Genomic DNA, 19,717 nt, shown 5'->3' on the forward strand with positions numbered 1-19,717 from the left:
TTTTGCACAATTTAAAGAGCTTGTGAAATACCTCTTTAAATGGCTCAATAAGTACAGTCAAATCTACAACACTAGTGGGCTTCTGTATGCCAGCTTTTCTCTCCAGAATTCTTTTCATTTGGTGAAGTTCATGTCATCTGTGTTGCTTGAATAGATGGAGGCAAATGGAAAAAGTTCTTCTTCATGACAAAATGTTGCACTATTGGGGTTCAGAGCTTGGATTCCCATCATAATTTCACAGTTTGGTTTTGAGAATCGTCTGTTTAACTCACTCAGCATATTGTCAAGCACGGGGTAGAATATATTGGTCCGAAAAGTGTCTTTAGTACTTTCAGAACGGCCAGCTAATTGGGACATTGTGACATACCCATGGAGCTTTGAGCTCTGTTTAGTCTTTCTTTTTGGAGCTGGCGTGGTTTCAATGTTGCATTGTTCAGCAGTGTTTAAGACATCTTTCCAGAGTCCTTCAAAGTAGGATTCATCTCTGTAACACTGAAAACGATGCATAAGAGCTTCAATTAGGTCCAGGGCTGAACCCAAATCAAGAGAAGGTGATTGAAGAATATCAGAGAGACATCTTGTGTCACCAAATAGCTCAGTGAAAGTCACTAAAAGACCAATGAATTCCAGGTCCATTTGAGCAAGAAGTACACGTGCATCAACGGTTCTATCTCCACTCTTTTCTTCAGATATTTCCTCTAGCAAACGAATTACAGTAGGTAATCGTTTAAGTACAGTATTGCAAGCCATATGTTGACAAGCCCACCTTGTGTCACTTAATTTTTGCAGCTCTCTGGGTGGACCATCATACATTTCTTTTTGTATGTCAAGCCATTTGATATGAACATAGGAGCCTGACATGAATGAATACAGTCTCTGCAAAATTGTAAAAAAACATTCAGCTTGGGGGACTGCTTTCACAGTGTCAACTAACACTAAATTAAGGCAATGGGCATTGCAATGTACATAAAATGCCTGCTTTGCCACCTCCTTAATACGAGACTGAACGCCAGAGTGCTTACCACTCATTACGGAGGCACCATCATAGGCTTGCCCAACCAGGTTACTCCTGTAATCCAAGCCATATTTCTCAAGGATATGGATTATTTTTTCTGTCAGTCCTGCAGCATCAAGGTGCTCTGCAGCTTCAAAATGTAAGAAGCTTTCCTTTACTGCTCCTTGGTAGTAATATCTTAACACCAAAGAGATCTGTTCTTTTTTTTTGGTATCTTTAGTTTCATCAGCCATAATGGCAAACACCTCACTTTCCTTGACTTCATTAATGATGGAGACACAAACCATTTCTGCCAATGTGTCCAAAATTTCATTCTGAATATGATGACTTGTGTATTTTGCGTTTTGAGGCCCCGCCAATTTCTTCTTAACAGTTGGGTCATGGTCGCCGATGAGATTTAATATTTCTAAAAAGTTTCCCTTGTTGTCAGCATCAGCTGTCTCCCTGTGACCCCTCTGGGATATATTCTGGGTTGCAGTTAACATCAAGACTTCTGCTACAGTTTTTATGTATGTTCGATTTTCCTCTATTTGCTTTTTGTGCTCTTTATTTAATATAGACATTAAAGATGAATCAGTCTTTTTTCTTCTTTCAAATTCCTTCCAAGCCATCATTGCATTTATGTGTGCCTCAGACTTTGCATGTCCAGCAAATCCACCATCTCTGAATGTGGCCTTTTTCCAATTCTTATATCCCACAACAGATGTAAAGACTGAATGTGTATTTAGAAGGCCAAAGTTTCTACAAGCGAAACAGTACACTGAGTCCTGGCACTGGGAGTATTCTATCCATGGGTGTAAATTGTACCATGAGGCTTGAAATTGTCTTCGTCTGTCACCCTGGAGAGTCCTGGGAAAGACTTTAAGGTGTGGCTGGACTGGACCACCAGCTCTTGATGTGGAAATGTCTAGAACAAGAAATAAATGGTGACAGAACAATAATTAGCTATATGAATTATTTTACACATTAGAGAAAAAAAAGGACTATTTTTACTGTTTTTCCCCCATCATTTACACCTAACATTTGACTGAGGTTCTTTAATAAACCTGAAAATAAGACTAATTTCATTTCAAACACTTTATCCCCAAGGGGCAATTAACAAAGCCACGTAGAGTCACACAAACAATATAAGTTACTTAAAGACATCATACATTAATAAATAACACAATGTGCTCGGAATACATATTAATTATAATCCACTACAAGTGGATACCTGAAAAACAACTAGTCCATACCATATATAAGAATACGTTATTTATTCTTATATATGGTATGGACTAGTTGTTTTTCACTTCTCTTCATTCTCATACCTGGAGGTCCTATTGGGTCAGTGTGGTTAGTTGGCTCCTCTTCATTCTCAAAGTCTGTCTCCTGAACTGTCTGAGAAAGTGCTAGAAAACAAAAATCAGTCTCAGTTTATTTTCAGAGGCTTTAAACAGTTTAATATTATAGCTTTCTATATAATTTGTATTTAAACATATACCAGTAAAGTAGTCAAGTGTGTGAGTGGAGGTATACCTAACATTTCTCTTGGGCTTGTGCTCTCTGGAAATTCTTCTCCCTCACTCTCTGGGTCAGTCTGTTCTTTCTCTCTTTCATCCTGCCTATTATTCTCCTGTGTCTTATAGTCATTTGACTGCTTCTTGCTACTCTTCCTGAAGAAGGATGCTATATCTGCTGCCTTTCTCTTAATTTTCCACACATTTCACTGACTGACTGACATAAATACAAATCAAAACATAAGCAAAACATATCAACATCAACATTTTTGTAGGTACCTAATTTTACCTTGACTTTATATCTACAACTGCTTCATGCGCGTGACGACGCAAATATGATGCGAGTTATTCACATCCATCTAACGTTAGCGTGTTTACATAGAAAAGTAACGTTACTGTATATAAAATCGACTTAGAAGCTAGTAATTATATTGGTATGTTGAATCACATTAAATGTTTCATGATTAAAACATACATTTATATATTCAGAGATAAAATAAACATAGTTGAGCATACGAGTAGAGATAACTCGTTGAAAATTCCACTTCTAAATATCTCTCTATTGTTTTGTTTAAAAACTGAATATACAAAAAAATCTAATTTACTTTTGATTAGGCTACCATTTCATTTTTAATTAGCCTATACGATAAGCACTCAACATTAAACATTTCAACAGCCTATCTTGGGTTATGCCTGTTTCTAAAATGTTATGAAGGTAACTGCTGGGCAGAGGATGGCCTGAACTCTTGGCTGAGCGGTACTGGAGTGAAAATGGAGCGACTCAGATAGCTGCCACCCAAAAATACTGAATACTTATCCGCTCTGTCCGCTCTCAAGCCAAATAACACGCACTCCGGTTCTTGTTTCATTCCTTTTACACTTCTTCACACATATACTCTGGCAGACAATGAAGTGTTCAGTCCGGTTGTCAGCATGGATTCCTTATTGTTCTATTTGAAATATCTACATCCATTGTTTATGTACAGAATAATGTCAAAACTGCTGCACAATCTAGATAGGTCAGGTTCTAAAGTGGGTCGGCCTGGCCCAGCAAAGCCCGCCCAGTGACTGTTTTGTTCTGAACAACTGGAAAACTAAAATATTTTGTTTATCAAAGGACATTCGGAAAGATAACCAAAAGAGGTTTTCAGATTACAATGTCTGAGTCCAGTTACAGTGATACTGCTACTGTAGTATCTCTTATATACACTCTGATATCTCCCAGCATCTCTCCAGTCTACGTCAATGCAAATACACCCTCTGGTTCCTTCCCTACTTAAACAGTGTTTGTCCATAGAGGTCTTCTGAGTCCTGGAGAGTAGAGAAGAGCAGCTCCCACCAGATCAGATTCAACATAAACCATGTTCTCTGTATTTCTGCTAATGCTGCTGGCAGCTGCCTCTGGTGAGTCTGTGTGGATGGGGGGGAAGGGGTTAATAAAATTATTAGTGATATTTTGTTTTATCAAAACCTAAATATGCTGTTTGTATTATGTAACATTATTCATGCTTTGTCCACAGGTGTTCACTGTGAAGAACTCACTCAGCCACCCTCTATGACTGTACAGCCAGGTCAACCACTGACCATTTCCTGTAAGGTCTCATACTCTGTATCTAGCTATAACACACATTGGATTCGACAACCTGCAGGGAAAACACTGGAGTGGATTGGACGTATCAACACTGGTGGAGGCACAGGTTATAAAGATTCACTGAAAAACAAGTTCAGCATCACAAGAGACACTTCAAGCAACACATTGTTTTTAAAAGGCCAGAGTCTGCAGACTGAAGACACAGCTGTATATTATTGTGCTCGATACACACAGTGATACAAACCAGCACCACACCATTACAAAAACAGACTTCTCCCTTGTATAGGTGAATTCAAATGCATCTACCAGGAGGGGGCAGTCTGAGTACTGGAATGTACAATTCAAACCTGTCTTGATCTAATGACCTGTGATATTTATTACATTAAGTTTGTTCATGACATATTACACATTATGACCATGTAATGTAAATCAATAATCCAAATCCACCACATTATTATCACTTCATAAACTGTTACAGTGAACAGCAGACAACTATTCTAGGTGATTGTCAGTGTGACAGTAAAACCCCCTTTCATCAAAGTATATAAAACACTGATGACCACATAAAGGGTTTTATGTTGATTTGTTCCTAATTTTCATTACTGTTTCAGTGTCGACCTGTTGGGTTTCCTTATAGACCACACTCAGATATGGATTTTCTTTTATAATATTACTCATGAATAATGAATTTTGTTCTTACTAGACACATATCTTAGGAAAAGAATGTAATATATGCTAAAATTCTAGCTCCATATTCTAACCTGTTATATACTCATAATATAATACATATATAAGAACAACTTCCTAAACCTTCAGATATGAGCATACCCGTTGTTAAAGTAACCCCCACCATCTATCTTTAAAGGCCCCCTAAAAGAGCACCTCCAACTAGTTAAACTTCAACACAAACCATGTTCTATTCTCCCTCTTGTGAATCTCTCTGTTCATGCAAATGGAGTATGAAGAAGGTTCTACGGAGATTTGAAATGTATTCTAATACTGTTTGTTTGATGGATCCGGCACCCTTTAGGAAGACTGGAAACCATTATCACTACTTACATATATACAGTCCTGATGAATTCCTCCATTATAGGTCAACACATTACAATGTCTATAGTACATATAGTCATTACATTAATTTACTCTACTGATAATCCCATTCATTACACAACTGTCCTCTATGCAAATCTCACAGAGCTCCTCTTCCTCTTTCCCTCTACCTCATATAAACAGTCTCTCATTAACAGTACATCTCTCTGAGTCTTAGAGAGTAGAGAAGAGCAGCTCTGACCAGATCATCTTCATCATAAATCATGTTCTCTACATCTCTTCTCATGTTGCTGTTGGCAGCTGCCTCCTGTGAGTCTTTTGACTGCTGTCTGACCAGTATAAACTGTGTTGCTGTGATACTGATGTGAGTCTTTGGTTGGTCTGACATGTCATTCCTCTCCTCAGGTGTCCACTGTCAGGTCGTTCTCACACAGGCTGAACAGTCGGTCCAGGGGACCCCTGGGGGACCCTCAAACTGACATGTGCCTGTAGTGGATTCACCCTGAAAGACTGGATAATGCACTGGGTCCGCCAGGCTCCTGGACAGGGATTACAATGGATCCTTCACTATTATACTAGCAGTGACAATGGTTATTCGCCTGCAGTACAGGGCCGTTTCACTGCATCGAAGGACAGCACAAATTTCTATCTACACATGAACCAGTTAAAGCCAGAGGACTCTGCAGTGTATTACTGTGCTAGAGACTCACAGTGGTAAAAGTCATGAGAGAAGCTGTACAAAAAACATCTGGTAGAGAGAGGAAGGATACACACAAACAAAAAGACTACCGCACACATATTCATCCATACACACGCACACCAGTGCAAACAGACACTAAAAGTGACCTTTTTTTCAACATGAGAAGTCATGCTGAGCCCTAATGTCTCTTTTGTGGATGAGCCCTGCATCAACACAGATATTAAACAATAGAAAGTACCGAGAGCACCCACCAAAAATCTAAAAAGGACACACTATTCATAAGGCACAAAAGCACTCTTCATGGATATTTCTCTATCATCCATTTGAATAGCATCATTTAATTCTGTTAAAAATTCTTATTTCATGCAAATTAATTCTTTAAAAATCATACAATGTGATTTTCTGGATTTCTTTTTAGATTACGTCTAAAACAAAAAGTGTACCTATGATAAAAATTACAGACCTCTACATGCTTTGTAAGTAGGAAAACCGGCAAAATCAACAGTGTATCAAATACTTGTTCTCCCCACTGTACTTCTGTGATTACTTCTCTGGCAATATTTATTATCCACACAACTATGTTTTGTCATCATGAAGCAACAACCAACATTGTCTAAAAGAATGAGGATGCTTGATGTGTCATTCTAAGAAGGGAACACATTTCTTCTGGGAAACCTTCAACTTCTAAATCTGTGATCACTGTGTAGTGGTGTGGTCATGATTGTGTGGCCACTATTGTAGGTCTGTGAATTATTATTATTTTTTACTAGAAAAATACTATACAGGAAACCAATATAATCTAGTCAAGATATTTTATTACAAGCTCGCAGGTAATTATTACACACAGTGTTCAACAACGTATGACACCAGTGCATGACAAAGATGCAAGGGTGTTTCTGGTGTTGTGGAAATTTCTTTATACAATGTATTCTCACTGATTAAAGGACTGAGTCCTACAGTTTAGATAGGTAGAGGAATGTGGGGGATCTGGTATTTGCATAGGGGGCATCTATTGTCTGTCCAGATGCAGATCAATGGGTTTTAGGACAGGATAGGAGAAGATACACAACAGGGGGCAGTAAGGTCAGTTGGCCCCTTTGGGTAAACACTACAGTAAACATTATGTCAGGAAGGATAAGGTGGGGGAGGATAGCATTTGACTTGTGTGATAGAACAAAGGGAATGTGTTTGATTGATATGAGACAGATGGCAGCATCTTACCACACCCCTTTTTCCTATGTGATATATACAGTTGAGCTATATTGAGTTAGAGACTATTCACTGTTACTTTGTAACCTGCGTATTCTCTCCTTGCAAGTTATTAAAACCGTTTAATGTGCAATGGATTTTTCCTGTCTTACCTACCATTTTCATAGAACTGTTTTGTACTTTGTAAATTGCCATCACACTGGCCAATCAGGCGCCATTTTTGTATTATTATCATTTTTGTAAAACAAAAAAGTTATGAGATCCAGGGCTATTCAGAAAACATTTGGGGCTTTAGCCCCCGACGCCCTGGCCTGATGATGTACCACAATAGCTTTGATCTTTTCCTAGTAGCCTACAGATCCACAGTCTAACCCTAACACTAACCCAATGCCCTCATACATTTTTCTCTACAGGGAATAGCCCCCCACTTGCCTGACTGGTAAATCATCAAGATGCATCCTCTCACAGACATTGCTTAACTTAAACAGACCAGTTATGTAGCTGGTTTATTCATATGTGTGTAATATAAACATGCGTTCCAACATGGGTTGGAAACACACAAAATTTTTCATTTTCCATTTACGTGTTCATTAAAATAATGAAGCCCTTCTTAAGGCTTATCCAAAAGTATTTTTTTCCTGTGTTTTTAAACTTGAAAAGGGTCAAATAGACCATACAATATTTCAGGAAGATCTAAAGACCAGGCCTATTGTTTAATTACATAAAATGTGTGTTATACATGACAGACTGTAGCTCCAGTACAGACAAAGGTGTATGAAGATCTGTAGTTTTTTCTGGCATTTAAGAGTTAAAAAAACAGTGAGTATCACAGAAAAGTGAGAATACAACCTTTTGGACTCTGATATGTAAGCCTATTTCTCAAAATGTTCTTTGTTTATTGACTCAACATAATGTAATAGCATTTGTGCAATTAAATAGAAACTTTGAGAAAACATTTGACAGCTTAGCTAATTAAGAAACACAACACAATATGCCTTTTAAGATATGATTTGATTGTAATAAAAATAAATAATGCTGGTTCCCTTCATGTGCCACCAAAATCCTTCAAATCCTGAAAACTGTGGCCCACCTGGTGTTCATCTGGCCCAAGTTCCACCACATTAACCTGCTCCTCTGCTCATTCTGGCTCCCATTTGAAACTGACCAACACCTGTGTAGCAGCAAGAGAAACATCCCCTCTAACATCAGGCAATGTCCAAGCCCTTCTTTCTGCCAAGTGGGGTTTCTTGACTGTCCCCCTACAAGAGGGCATCTCCCCCTCAGATCAGTCAAAAGTCTGACCTGGCATCCTGACCTGCTTCCCCTTATAGCTTGATTGGAATGCAGAGTCCTTGAACATTTGTAGAAAACTATACATTGTTGTTCTAAATTCCTGTTCATTGTAGTCTCCCCATCACCTTCCTCTCCTCTGTACTTCCCCCCTCCTCTCCTCCTCCCTCCCCTCTTCTCCTCCCTCCCCTCCCCTTTTCTCCCCCCTCTCTCCTCTCCTACTTGTAAACTGACTAAAATGGAAATGATTTCCAGAGCAATCTCAGAAAATGAAGGCATTCACTGGTCTTTTCTTTATCTTTGTCCACGGCGTGGTCCTTCTTCCTCTTGAAGGAGCTTTGCAGATGTTTCCAGAGGGACTTCTTGGGTTGTTGGTCCTCAACATCCCCGGTCAGCTCCTCAATCATCTCCTGGAGAGTCTCCTCAGGGATGCTGGCGAGGGGCTGTTTTGAGGAATCCAAGGCTTCTGATTGGGCCCAGATCTGACCGGAGCCGTTCCTCTCCATATCCTTGTCCTGGGTTGGACAGGGGTGTACCCTGATAAGGCGGGTGCATCCTGATCTGGCCCGGATGGTCACCAAAGTTATTCTGTCGGCCGGTGGGACATCCATGATGGGGCTTTCTGCAGATGGGAGCACATCCACCTTGTTCTGGCACTTCTTTTTGAAGTAGGTTTTCATTCTTGCCCAGAGAGACTTCTTTGCTTTCTTGGGTGCAGCATCCCCAGTGGGTCTGGGGGCAGGCGGGCTGGTCGTGGTCCGGCCCCTGGAAGTTGAGGGCTGAGCTGATGGACAACCTCCGTGCATGATCTCAAATAAATGGCAAACAGATGTATTGGCAGGTTATCCAGAATATCATTGGCTGTGTAGTTGAGTGATTAATGATAGACAAGACAGGCTTTTTATAGTCCAGCTCATTGTGATGTAATAATGCATGTTTAGAACCAACTGTTGAATGTTTTGACCTTCAGTTGTATTTTAATGGGAGTTAACATTGCTGTAGAATGTTAGTCATATAATGACATCAAAATGCAGAGAGCCTCATCCTGTGAAAACATGCATCTGTCCATGTTTAGACCAAGTAAAAACACACAGACTGAGTCCTTAATGGAGCCTTAATGGAGCCTTGTTATCAGTGTAATACAGGACCTTTGATCAAGGCCTGTAGTGATCTAGATGCCATTAGGGACACTGTCAAGTTTTCCAGACTTTTGTTTCAGCTCTGCCCAAACTTGAGATGGCATTCAAACCATGAAGGACGCAAGAAGACAACTCATGAGCTTATCTGTTTTTATTTACTTCTCTTTGCAGAGATATGGTCAGAAGCAAAGGTAGAAGCAGTAGCTACAGCAGCAGTAGGTTGATAATCTTTAAAAGATAGATTGAAACAACAAATACACACCTTAATATAAAGAAATATATTGTTTAAAGTAACATTTAACATCTCATCCACAATCACATATTACCAACAGTTTAATCAACTAAATCAATTGATTTGACAATAAATTATAAATATTAAACTTAGAACACATTTCAAACTCAAATATTTAATCAACACAAATCATATAAATCTTAGCATCTGTTGAAGTCTAACACTTCCCCGAGTTGGTTTGTTGGAAAGGAGAATAAAACACCAGGAGTCAGGTCAATTACCGTATCGTATATCCATTTATTACAGAAGCTTCTGGAGACAAGTGTCGCCGCACAATGTCTAAGGATCAACAGTCAAAACATCATTTTTATACTTCTACTACTCCCAAAAAGATAGAGGCGTTAACTTACAAAGCAAGTGTGTCCTTGGCCCAATCCCAGTTCTATTCCTTATAGGATAACTGCAAGTACCCCCTTGCCCCCCCTTGTGGTTTCTGTGTTTTCTGTCCGACTATGTGGGTGTGTCTCTAACCTGTGTCCTGTTTCTCACAAAACAGACATACTAAATCTTTCTCTCCCCGGCAACCACTTGAACAGGGTTTCCTATTCTCTTACTTGCTCCTTCAGTTTCAGCTCAGTTACAAACAATTAATATTTTGTTTCATTATCTTACAACAGTTCACTACCTTATACAATGAATACATCTACACATCAATCAATACTGTAGCAAATTGGCAACATCCATCAAATAAGCTGAAACACAATACTAACATTTTACACCTTATATTTACATCAACAATTGAAATTAATGTTCATACCAGTTGCGTCTTCAAGTTAGAATTTTTTAGCTGAATGAATGAAAGTCCTTGTCAGTAAAACAAGAGATCTTCTTCAAACTTTTCCACCTGCATGTGCTCTCAGAGGTGCGCCAATATATTGTTCCCCCCGGAAACACAACTTCTCAGGTTCCTCCACAGCTACCCCACTGTACTGCCCTCTTCAGGAATTTCTTGGTATGGAGGAACTTGAAGTAAAGCCTCATTTTCTTACATGACGAAACAGACACTGAATTATGTGTTTGCCAGTTCTGTTGTATGTAGTCCTAAAGGAACATCAGTGGTTGCTAATAAAAAAAGAGCAGTAATATGTTTGGCAGTCTATCAACACCATTTGTATTAAGAAACCAAACATTTGTAACAATAAATTGGGTTGGAAAAAAGGGCTACTGCACATGCCACCAAACCATCTTTAGAGGGTGTTAGAAATGTAAAACCTGTGACTGACATTAATCACGTAAAAAATATTCAACACATACCACAATCAAAAACATGGCCCCATTAGTAATTTAAAATGGCTGTGACATGATTCATCTACCGTTTTTGGACATATTTAAATACTGAACAAGCATTTCCTTGGTTTGAAGCACGTCCATAACTAGGTGACTGAAATTTCTATCAAGTAATCTCAAACAGAATTGTCAGTGTGCCCTGAACACACTGGTGCAGGCCACTCTCTACTAAAAAATACATGGTAGATATTTTGTAATATTCCCACACATGTATGGAAGCATTCGGTTCTGAAGTCTTTTCTCTGAGGATCTACCTGATTCATCCCTGTAAAGCTAAACATGTAGGGTGTCTAAGACTTGTTTTAATCAGGGAAAGCCCTAAATGACATGGTCAGTAATCTAGTGTTCCAGCAGTAGCCTAAATGTCAATCCAAAATCTATGAGAATCCCTGCATTAGGTTGCACATATTGTATTTTGAGTCCCAACCTCTTTGATTACACAATTTATTTCTTCATTATTAGATCAAGACTAAAAACGCTGATCTAGTAGGTATGAAACATACACAAAGGTATTGTGTGTAAATCCACAGCTTCTGATTTCGTATGATATGTTATGTTAGGCTACATTAAAATGCGCTACTAAAACATTACGAATTGGCTAAAACGTAACATATGTTACGAATTTGTACAAAACATCCGAGATGTGTTTCAAACTAGCAACATTCGGCTCTGAAAGCAGGAACCCTACCCACTGCTCCACACAGGGTTTAAGGACTTGCAAGGACGGGTAGTTGCCTTACCAAGGTCGCTGAAATATGTAATAAATGCATTTCAACATTACAGTTAGGATAACGTTAGGTATCACAGCACTGGGGTTAAGGTTAGATTTCCAGCACTGGGGTTAAAGTTAGGGTTAAGGTTAGATATCACTGCACTGGGGTTAAGGTTAGGGTTAAGATTAGATATCACAGCACTGGGGTTAGTGTTAAGGTTATATATCACAGCCCTGGGGTTAGGGTTAAGGTTATATATCACAGCCCTGGGGTTAGGGTTAAGGTTATATATCACATCACTGGGGTTAAGGTTAGGGTTAGATATCACAACACTGGGGTTAAGGTTAAGGTTAGGGTTAGATATCACAACACTGGGGTTAAGGTTGGGGTTAGATATCACAACACTGGGGTTATGGTTAAGGTTAGGGTTAAGGTTTGGGGTAAGGTGTCACAAATGGTTGTAGTGTTGTGGGAGCAAGGAACCAGGTGCAGGCAGAGGTAGTCGGTGTAGTTCTTTTTAATTAAAGAAACAAACAAACACAGAGCACAACAAAACACACAAATGCAAATGGCTGACTAAAGCAGCAAAACAACAGTACACAAAGCTCTAAAGAAACTTACGTTTAACGGCAACACAAACGAAGACATTCACTGACGACAACAACCAAACCAAAAACTGTTAGGAATAAGGCCAGAAAAAGTCCATTTCCGCCTAAAATGATGTACCCAAATCTAAATGCTCGTAGCTCATGACCTGAATATAGTAGGGTACCATTGAAAGGAGACACTCTGTAGTTTGCAGGAATTATAAATTAATGCAGCAAAGTATAACAATAGATTTGGCAGAAGATAAAACAAACCAAAAACATGCGTTTTCTGTAAAAAAAAACAAATTCCTCATCATGTTTGAGTTGCGTCTGTTTTGGATGCCTCCGGAACACCTTCCCAGGAAGACCTAGGACACGCTGGAGGAGACCCCGGGGAAGACCTAGGACACGCTGGAGGGACTATGTCTCCCGGCTGGCCTGTGAACGCCCCGGAAGAGCTGGAGGAAGTGTCTGGGGAGAGGGAAGTCTGGGCATCCCTGCTTAGACTGCTGCCCCCGCGACCCGGCCCCGGATAAGTGGAAGATGATGGATGGATGGATGTTTGAGTTGCAGTGGGGAAGGCCAAACATGGATTAGTAACCTGGAGGAACTTTCCACTTGATCTACTAGATGTCAGCAGGATCTGGGTAAAGTTTAATGGCCATTTTATATAAAATTCAATGATCTACTTACTCATTAGTAAAGCAAGCCCAAAGTGTCCTTTCCAGGTTGGCCACTTTGTGCCAAATTGGACACTTTGGACACATCATGAATTTTCAAGTTCATACATACACAGAACATACAACAGTGAAAAAGGGATTTATATAAGGGTTACACACTCCCAGGAATGTTACACATGATGGAAAATTTGCTTTCCTTCATAAAGGTACTAACAGGAGGCGACACAAGGAGGCGGGTCCAATGATCTAACATGTGTGGTGTTTGCATCATGTGGTGATCTAACATCATATGTGGTGTTTGCATTTATGTGGTGATCTAACATCATATGTGGTGTTTGTATCATATGTTAGATCACCACATATGATGTTAGATCACATATGGTATCTATGCCTCCTTACACACATAGATAGTAAGCAAACAGTTGGCAGGAGTAGAAAGGAAAAGAGTAGAAGGGAAAAGGAGAAAGAAGGGGGAGACTTATCGACTTCTGGGAAATTTCTGAAATGGCCAGTCAGATGATGGCGTCACATTGGGGGTCAAGAACCAGAGGAACCTCATGAATCACTGTTGGTTATTCAGGGAGAAATATGGGGATGAATAGGCCATAAGAAACAGCCACAAAATGTCATAGCCAAATCACAGACAATTGGATTCATATAAGGACATTATGAACTGAAATCTACTATGATGACATGACGCAATTGGCAGTAAATGCTCAGAAACTATATGACATAGCCTAATATTGCATAATATAGCCTAACATAGCCTAATATGCTAATGGTAATACACTGTTTGTCTTGAGTAATCTATCTTATTGTACTCACCAAGTTGCTTGACTCACAGTCCATAATTTCTTCCAAAAATCTAGTCCAAATTGGTCTCCTATGTTGCTTTCCCACATAGGATTAGCCATTTAAACTTTAAATTGCGAGTATATTTTTGTGAGCAGCGACAGCTATGCGTCTTGTGCAATAGTCAAGTATGGTTGAAAATGTATGGGGGTGTTGCGCACTGTTGGTGTGTCCTGTGTGTGCGTCCGTGTGCTCCAAACCTAGCGAGTTTCAAATCCATTGGTCGTCATTTGAGGGAGTTACATGCTACCAAAGACATTCGCCCGCGCGTGACCGGTGCCAGACTGCATGTCTTTGCTTACGTGGTGCGAAGCATATAGGCAACGCAGAAGGATAAACTATGTCTTGTTAAATGCTAGAGACTCTGTTCTTTTCAGGAATACCAATATTTCGGTGTTAAAACCTAGGAATGTTTGAATATCATGAATAGTTTTGCTCCAAGTTGGATTTTGTGGAGACATGAATCGTTTTGGATTATAAAAACAGAATTTATCAAACAAAACAATGCTTGGCTAAATCTCTGGGACCATCAAGATAAGAAATCAGAAGAAGACGGCTCATTGTAAGTACACAATTTGCCATCAGACACCAAACTAGCGACCTTGGTGACATTTTTGTGGATGTTGACTATACTCAAACACTTGCGTAATAAATACGTAATAGCTACTTTAAATTGTGTACTGCAGTTAGATTCACGAGATTCTAAACTTTCTGCACATATATAATACGCCTATAACAAAAAACTAATATTTACAACACTTTGCACACTTTGTGGCATAAACGTTTGGTGTCCCGGCGGCGGGACGTCTCAGAGAATGAAGAGGCAGCCAGCGTTAACAGGTTTTTAAGGAATATTGGAAACCATTAGCTCTACTTACACACACTGAACAAAATTATAAACACTTTTATTTTTGCCCCTATTTATCATGAGCTGAATTCAAAGATCTAAGACTTTCTCTATGTACACAAAAGGCCTAATTCACTCCAATATTGTCCACAAATCTGTCTACATCTGTGTTAGTGAGCACTTCCAGCACCCGGACAGCTGCTGTATATACAGTCCTGCCTGACATATTCCTCTATTATAATTTACACATTATATAGCACGTATAGTCATTACATTAATTTACTCTACTGATACGCCCATTCATTTCATTCAGCTGTCCTCGATGCAAATCTCACAGAGGTTCTCTATCTCATATAAACAGTCACTCATTTTAACTTTCTTGAAGAAACACGAGCTAGGTAGTATTTTCATTACATTTGAAATTCAAACATGTTATACCTTCTAGTGTTGAAGCATCACCCAAACAGTTGCTTTGGTCAAAGTCCATATTCTATTGACCAAAATTAATGGAGTAGTCATGTCATCTCTGGTTGTCTACTGTGATACAAATCTATATTCAGAACCCTTTGAGGCAGGTGAGGTAGAGACAGGGGTGGGTAGAGTATTGAAAATTGTACTGTTACTCGTCCCAAAATGTACTCAAGTAAAGTTGAAGTACCACCTGAAAAAACTACTGAAGTTAGAGTAAAGAGTACTTGGTCAAAAAAGTACTTGAGTACTAGTTACATACTGTGTTTTGCTCAATACATTAACGCCATAGTAACAACAAGGAAAGATTATTTAAGAAAGTACAAATGCAAACTGCATCTTTATTGTTTGACTAGGCATTTGTTTTCCAGAGTCAGCCTACAGTAATGCAGAATATAAAAACAAAATAAATTGCAAAAATAAATAATACTGTAGTTCTATTATTAATCTGTGTGGCAAATAAGATTCTTGCAAATTAAGACAATCATGTTACTGGTAAAAAAAATACATGTATCTTAGTAATGCTTAATACATCTTGTCAATCAAATTAGTAAGTCGGGTCTTGGTTGGAATGGCTGACTGCATTGCAACTAAGCCAGCTGGTTAGCACCAATTTAGTTCAACCTAAATCTAGCTAGCTAGAATGGGTATGTTGCTGCTAACTAAAGTGTATTACTAAATAAAGTTTAAACAATCCCAATGAACCACTAATACAAATATACTAACAGGCTGCAGTGTTATTATATGTTAGCTTGAGTATTATATTATCAATAGGAAATATTACGGCATTCTGTTGTACTGTACTTGTACTTGTTCAATGACAAAGAAGTTCATCATCATCATCATCATTTTCTTCCGCTTATCCAGGGCCGGGTCGCGGGGGCAGCAGTCTAAGCAGAGATGCCCAGACTTCCCTCTCCCTAGACACTTCCTCCAGCTCTTCCGGGGGGGGACAGAGGCGTTCCCAGGCCAGCCGGGAGACATAGTCCCTCCAGCGTGTCCTAGGTCTTCCCTAGGGTCTCCTCCCGGTGGGACGGGACCGGAACACCTTCCCAGGAAGGCGTTCCGGAGGCATCCGAAACAGATGCCCAAGCCACCTCAGCTGACCCCTCTCGATGTGGAGGAGCAGCGGCTCTACTCTGAGCTCCTCCCGGGTGACCGAGCTTCTCACCCTATCTCTAAGGGATCACCCAGCCACCCTGCGGAGAAAGCTCATTTCGGCCGCCTGTGTCCGGGATCTTGTCCTTTCGGTCATGACCCAAAGCTCATGACCATAGGTGAGAGTAGGAACGTAGATTGACTGGTAAATCAAGAGCTTCGCCTTGCGGCTCAGCTCTTTCTTCACCTCAACAGACCGATACATCGACCGCATTACTGCAGAAGCTGCACCGATCCGTCTGTCAATCTCCCGTTCCATCCTTCCCTCACTCGTGAACAAGACCCCTAGATACTTAAACTCCTCCACTTGAGGCAGGCACTCTCCACCAACCTGAAGTGGGCAAGCCACCCTTTTCCGACTGAGGACCATGGCCTCGGATTTGGAGGTACTGATTCTCATCCCCACCGCTTCACACTCGGCTGCAAACCGTCCCAGTGCATGCTGAAGGTCCTGGTTAGAAGGGGCCAACACGACAACATCATCCGCAAAGAGCAGAGACGAAATCGTGTGGTCCCCAAACCTGACACCCTCCGTCCCCTGGCTGCGCCTAGAAATTCTGTCCATAAAAATTACGAACAGAACCGGCGACAAAGGGCAGCCCTGCCGGAGTCCAACATGCACTGGGAACAAGTCTGACTTACTGCCGGCAATGTGGACCAAGCTCCTGCTTCGGTCGTACAGGGACCTGACAGCCCTTAGCAAAGGACCCAGGACCCCATATTCCCGAAGCACCCTCCACAGGATGCCGCGAGGGACACAGTCAAATGCCTTCTCCAAATCCACAAAACACATGTGGATTGGTTGGGCAAACTCCCATGAACCCTCCAGCACCCCATAGAGGGTATAGAGCTGGTCCAGTGTTACACGGCCCAGACAAAAACCACACTGTTCCTCCTGAATCCGAGGTTCTACTATCGGCCGTATTCTCCTCTCCAGTACCCTGGCATAGACTTTCCCGGGGAGGCTGAGAAGTGTGATCCCCCTATAGTTGGAACAAAGAAGTTGAATCTAAAAAAAAATATATCTATAATAAAAGGATTTAGCTCGCTAAGTAGCGTGAGCCGGTTCGCTAACCTTACCTCTATGTACTTGCGGAGGTAGGATGATGAGTTTTTGAAAGCAGAGATGGTTGCGTCTTTGGGAATAAGAAGACAACATTTCATGATGACTGTGTTGCCTATTTTACACATGTCGTGCAACTGTGGCCAGGGACTGGATTTCCCCGTCAACGTCCTCCAATTTACCACTTTCCAGGCCGGTGCCTGTCATTTAACTAGCTAGGTCTGCTCGCACTCCTAGGCAGATGTAGAGGAAGGAACACCCCACCCCAACCTCAAATCAAATCACGAAATGAAAAAAATCTATAAATCTATATAACTACTGAAGACAAAATTGTTACAAAAGAGTAGGTGAAATGTAATGTGAAGAGTATGATTTATAAAAAATAAAAATAAAATACTTGAGTAAGAGTAAAGAGTACAGACCCCAGAAAGTAACTTGTTCCTCTGAAACGACACTTTTACTAATTTGCGTTACTTGTAACGCGTTACTACCCACCCCTGGGTAGATATAGAAATACTCTTTAACACAAATACAGTTCATTAATATTTGCAAATAGTCTTAACAACATTAACTACCATAGCTATATATAGCATATATGCGTCCGGGGCTATAGGCCTGGTTCTTTAATGAATAGCCCTGGATCTCAAATTGACCCCCAAAAAAAAGAAATAGCCCCTGATCTATTAATCTATAATTCCGATCGGGCATTATGACAATGTAGCCACGTAGACCGCTAGCGTGTACATCGAAATGTTCCGCATGTACATTCAAATCCCTGTACTTTCTGTCCCGGGCAGAATGCGAGGATTGAGATACCGGGGTGTTGAAGTTCATTCAGTCCCCCTGGAGACAGTTGAGCTAGAGAATTGTAACAATCTGACTTTTATTTCTATTGTATGTTTTATTTAAATGTTTCACTGTAAAGCACATTGAATTCCTTCTATGTATGAATTGTGCTATATAAAAAAAACTGCTTACTTCCTTGCTAGAGTGACTGTTCATGTTTCTCAAGTGCGAAACACACACAACAATATCAAAGTATGACTCCAAGACCCAAATTTAAGACCAGATAATGTTTCTCAGGGTAAGCACAAAAGAGACAAAACCTGAAAAAATAAATGTGATGACTTTGATTGAGCTTCTGCTTGACTACAGCTACACACACGATACACCAATTTGCTTGACTGCTAATCAGTTGATAACACAACAGTTGGTTGGTGCAATACAACACAGGTGCATATTATTGGTCAGGAAGATAATCGTCAAATAGATTTCCGTAATATCCTTTTTATAGACATGATGACGTGTCACCACCCAACCATAGTTGTCCAGTTTGTGTATTGATTTAAAAAAAAATTCAAGTTCTTATCCAGAGTGACTAACAGTTATGAAGTATGTTTTAAAGTGGAACAACCATACTACTACTTATGTGACATTTCATCTCATACAGAAAGTGTCTTTCATCCTAAAAAGATGACCAGTGTAGCAGTGTATGCTTGTTATGTTTAGATAAAATAATATCTGTTTATCCATACACAGGAAGTCACACTCATCCAAAGCACAACTGTAATTAAGCAGTGGGCATACAGTACTGGGTTGTGTACTCTGGGATGTTTATAAAGCTGAGGTACGACCGGAGGTTCTTTGAGATTGAGTGAGATGAGACTGAGGTGGTAAGGTATGTTGACTGGGTCTGTAACCTCATGAACAAGACTATTTAATGCTGCAGTGAATAATTTAATTACTCTCTCCCTTGATGACAAGGTACACAATCATTATTTCAACCACTATACGGAACGGCTGATTTCTAACAGCAGCAAGCTACACCTCCTCCTGATATTGCTGGACCTCTTTAGTACTGACTCAATCATCCAACAATGCATTATGTCAATGAAGTAGACAGAGGGAACTGTATTAATCAACATTGTTAAAAATACCATATGCATGTTCAGTTTGGAGTAAATGGTCCAGTCCCTTCAGTCTAAAAGTATGGAGAAACTCTGTCTCTCCTGTAAAGGATCTAGTTTTTTTTTAGTACCTCTGCTATGCATTGGGTCAGACAACCAGCAGGAAGAGAATTGGAGTGGATCATGATTTGATGCCAGCGATACAATCTATACTGAAACTATCGAAGGATAGATAGATGTCTCCAGAGATAATAGCAACAGTATGGTTTATCTGAAGCTGTTTGGTCTGAGAACAGAATACATTGCTGTTTATTACTGTGCAGGAGAGATTGAATGTGTGAGTGAGTGAGTGAGTGAGTGAAAGAGCTCT

The 19,717-nt window shown here is 40.1% G+C and overlaps 1 protein-coding gene, 1 long non-coding RNA gene and 1 gene segment (V, D, J or C); 2 read left to right on the top strand and 1 right to left on the bottom strand.

The window, feature by feature from the left end:
- Positions 1 to 19,717, top strand: part of LOC105008122 — a 493,667-nt gene that overhangs the window by 20,741 nt on the left and 453,209 nt on the right. The gene's annotated exons all lie outside the window — the stretch shown is intronic.
- LOC117595265 lies at positions 1,883 to 2,627 on the bottom strand. The gene is made up of 3 exons (XR_004576441.1): positions 2,534 to 2,627; positions 2,326 to 2,406; positions 1,883 to 1,922 (listed from the first exon to the last, which is right to left on the bottom strand). It is a non-coding gene; the product is annotated as an uncharacterized LOC117595265 (long non-coding RNA).
- LOC105008863 lies at positions 5,366 to 5,873 on the top strand. The segment is given in 2 exon segments: positions 5,366 to 5,464; positions 5,561 to 5,873. Coding segments are annotated over 2 exon segments (359 nt in total).

Source organism: Esox lucius, chromosome 11 (genome assembly GCF_011004845.1).
Source record: "Esox lucius isolate fEsoLuc1 chromosome 11, fEsoLuc1.pri, whole genome shotgun sequence".
Lineage (NCBI taxonomy): Eukaryota > Metazoa > Chordata > Actinopteri > Esociformes > Esocidae > Esox > Esox lucius.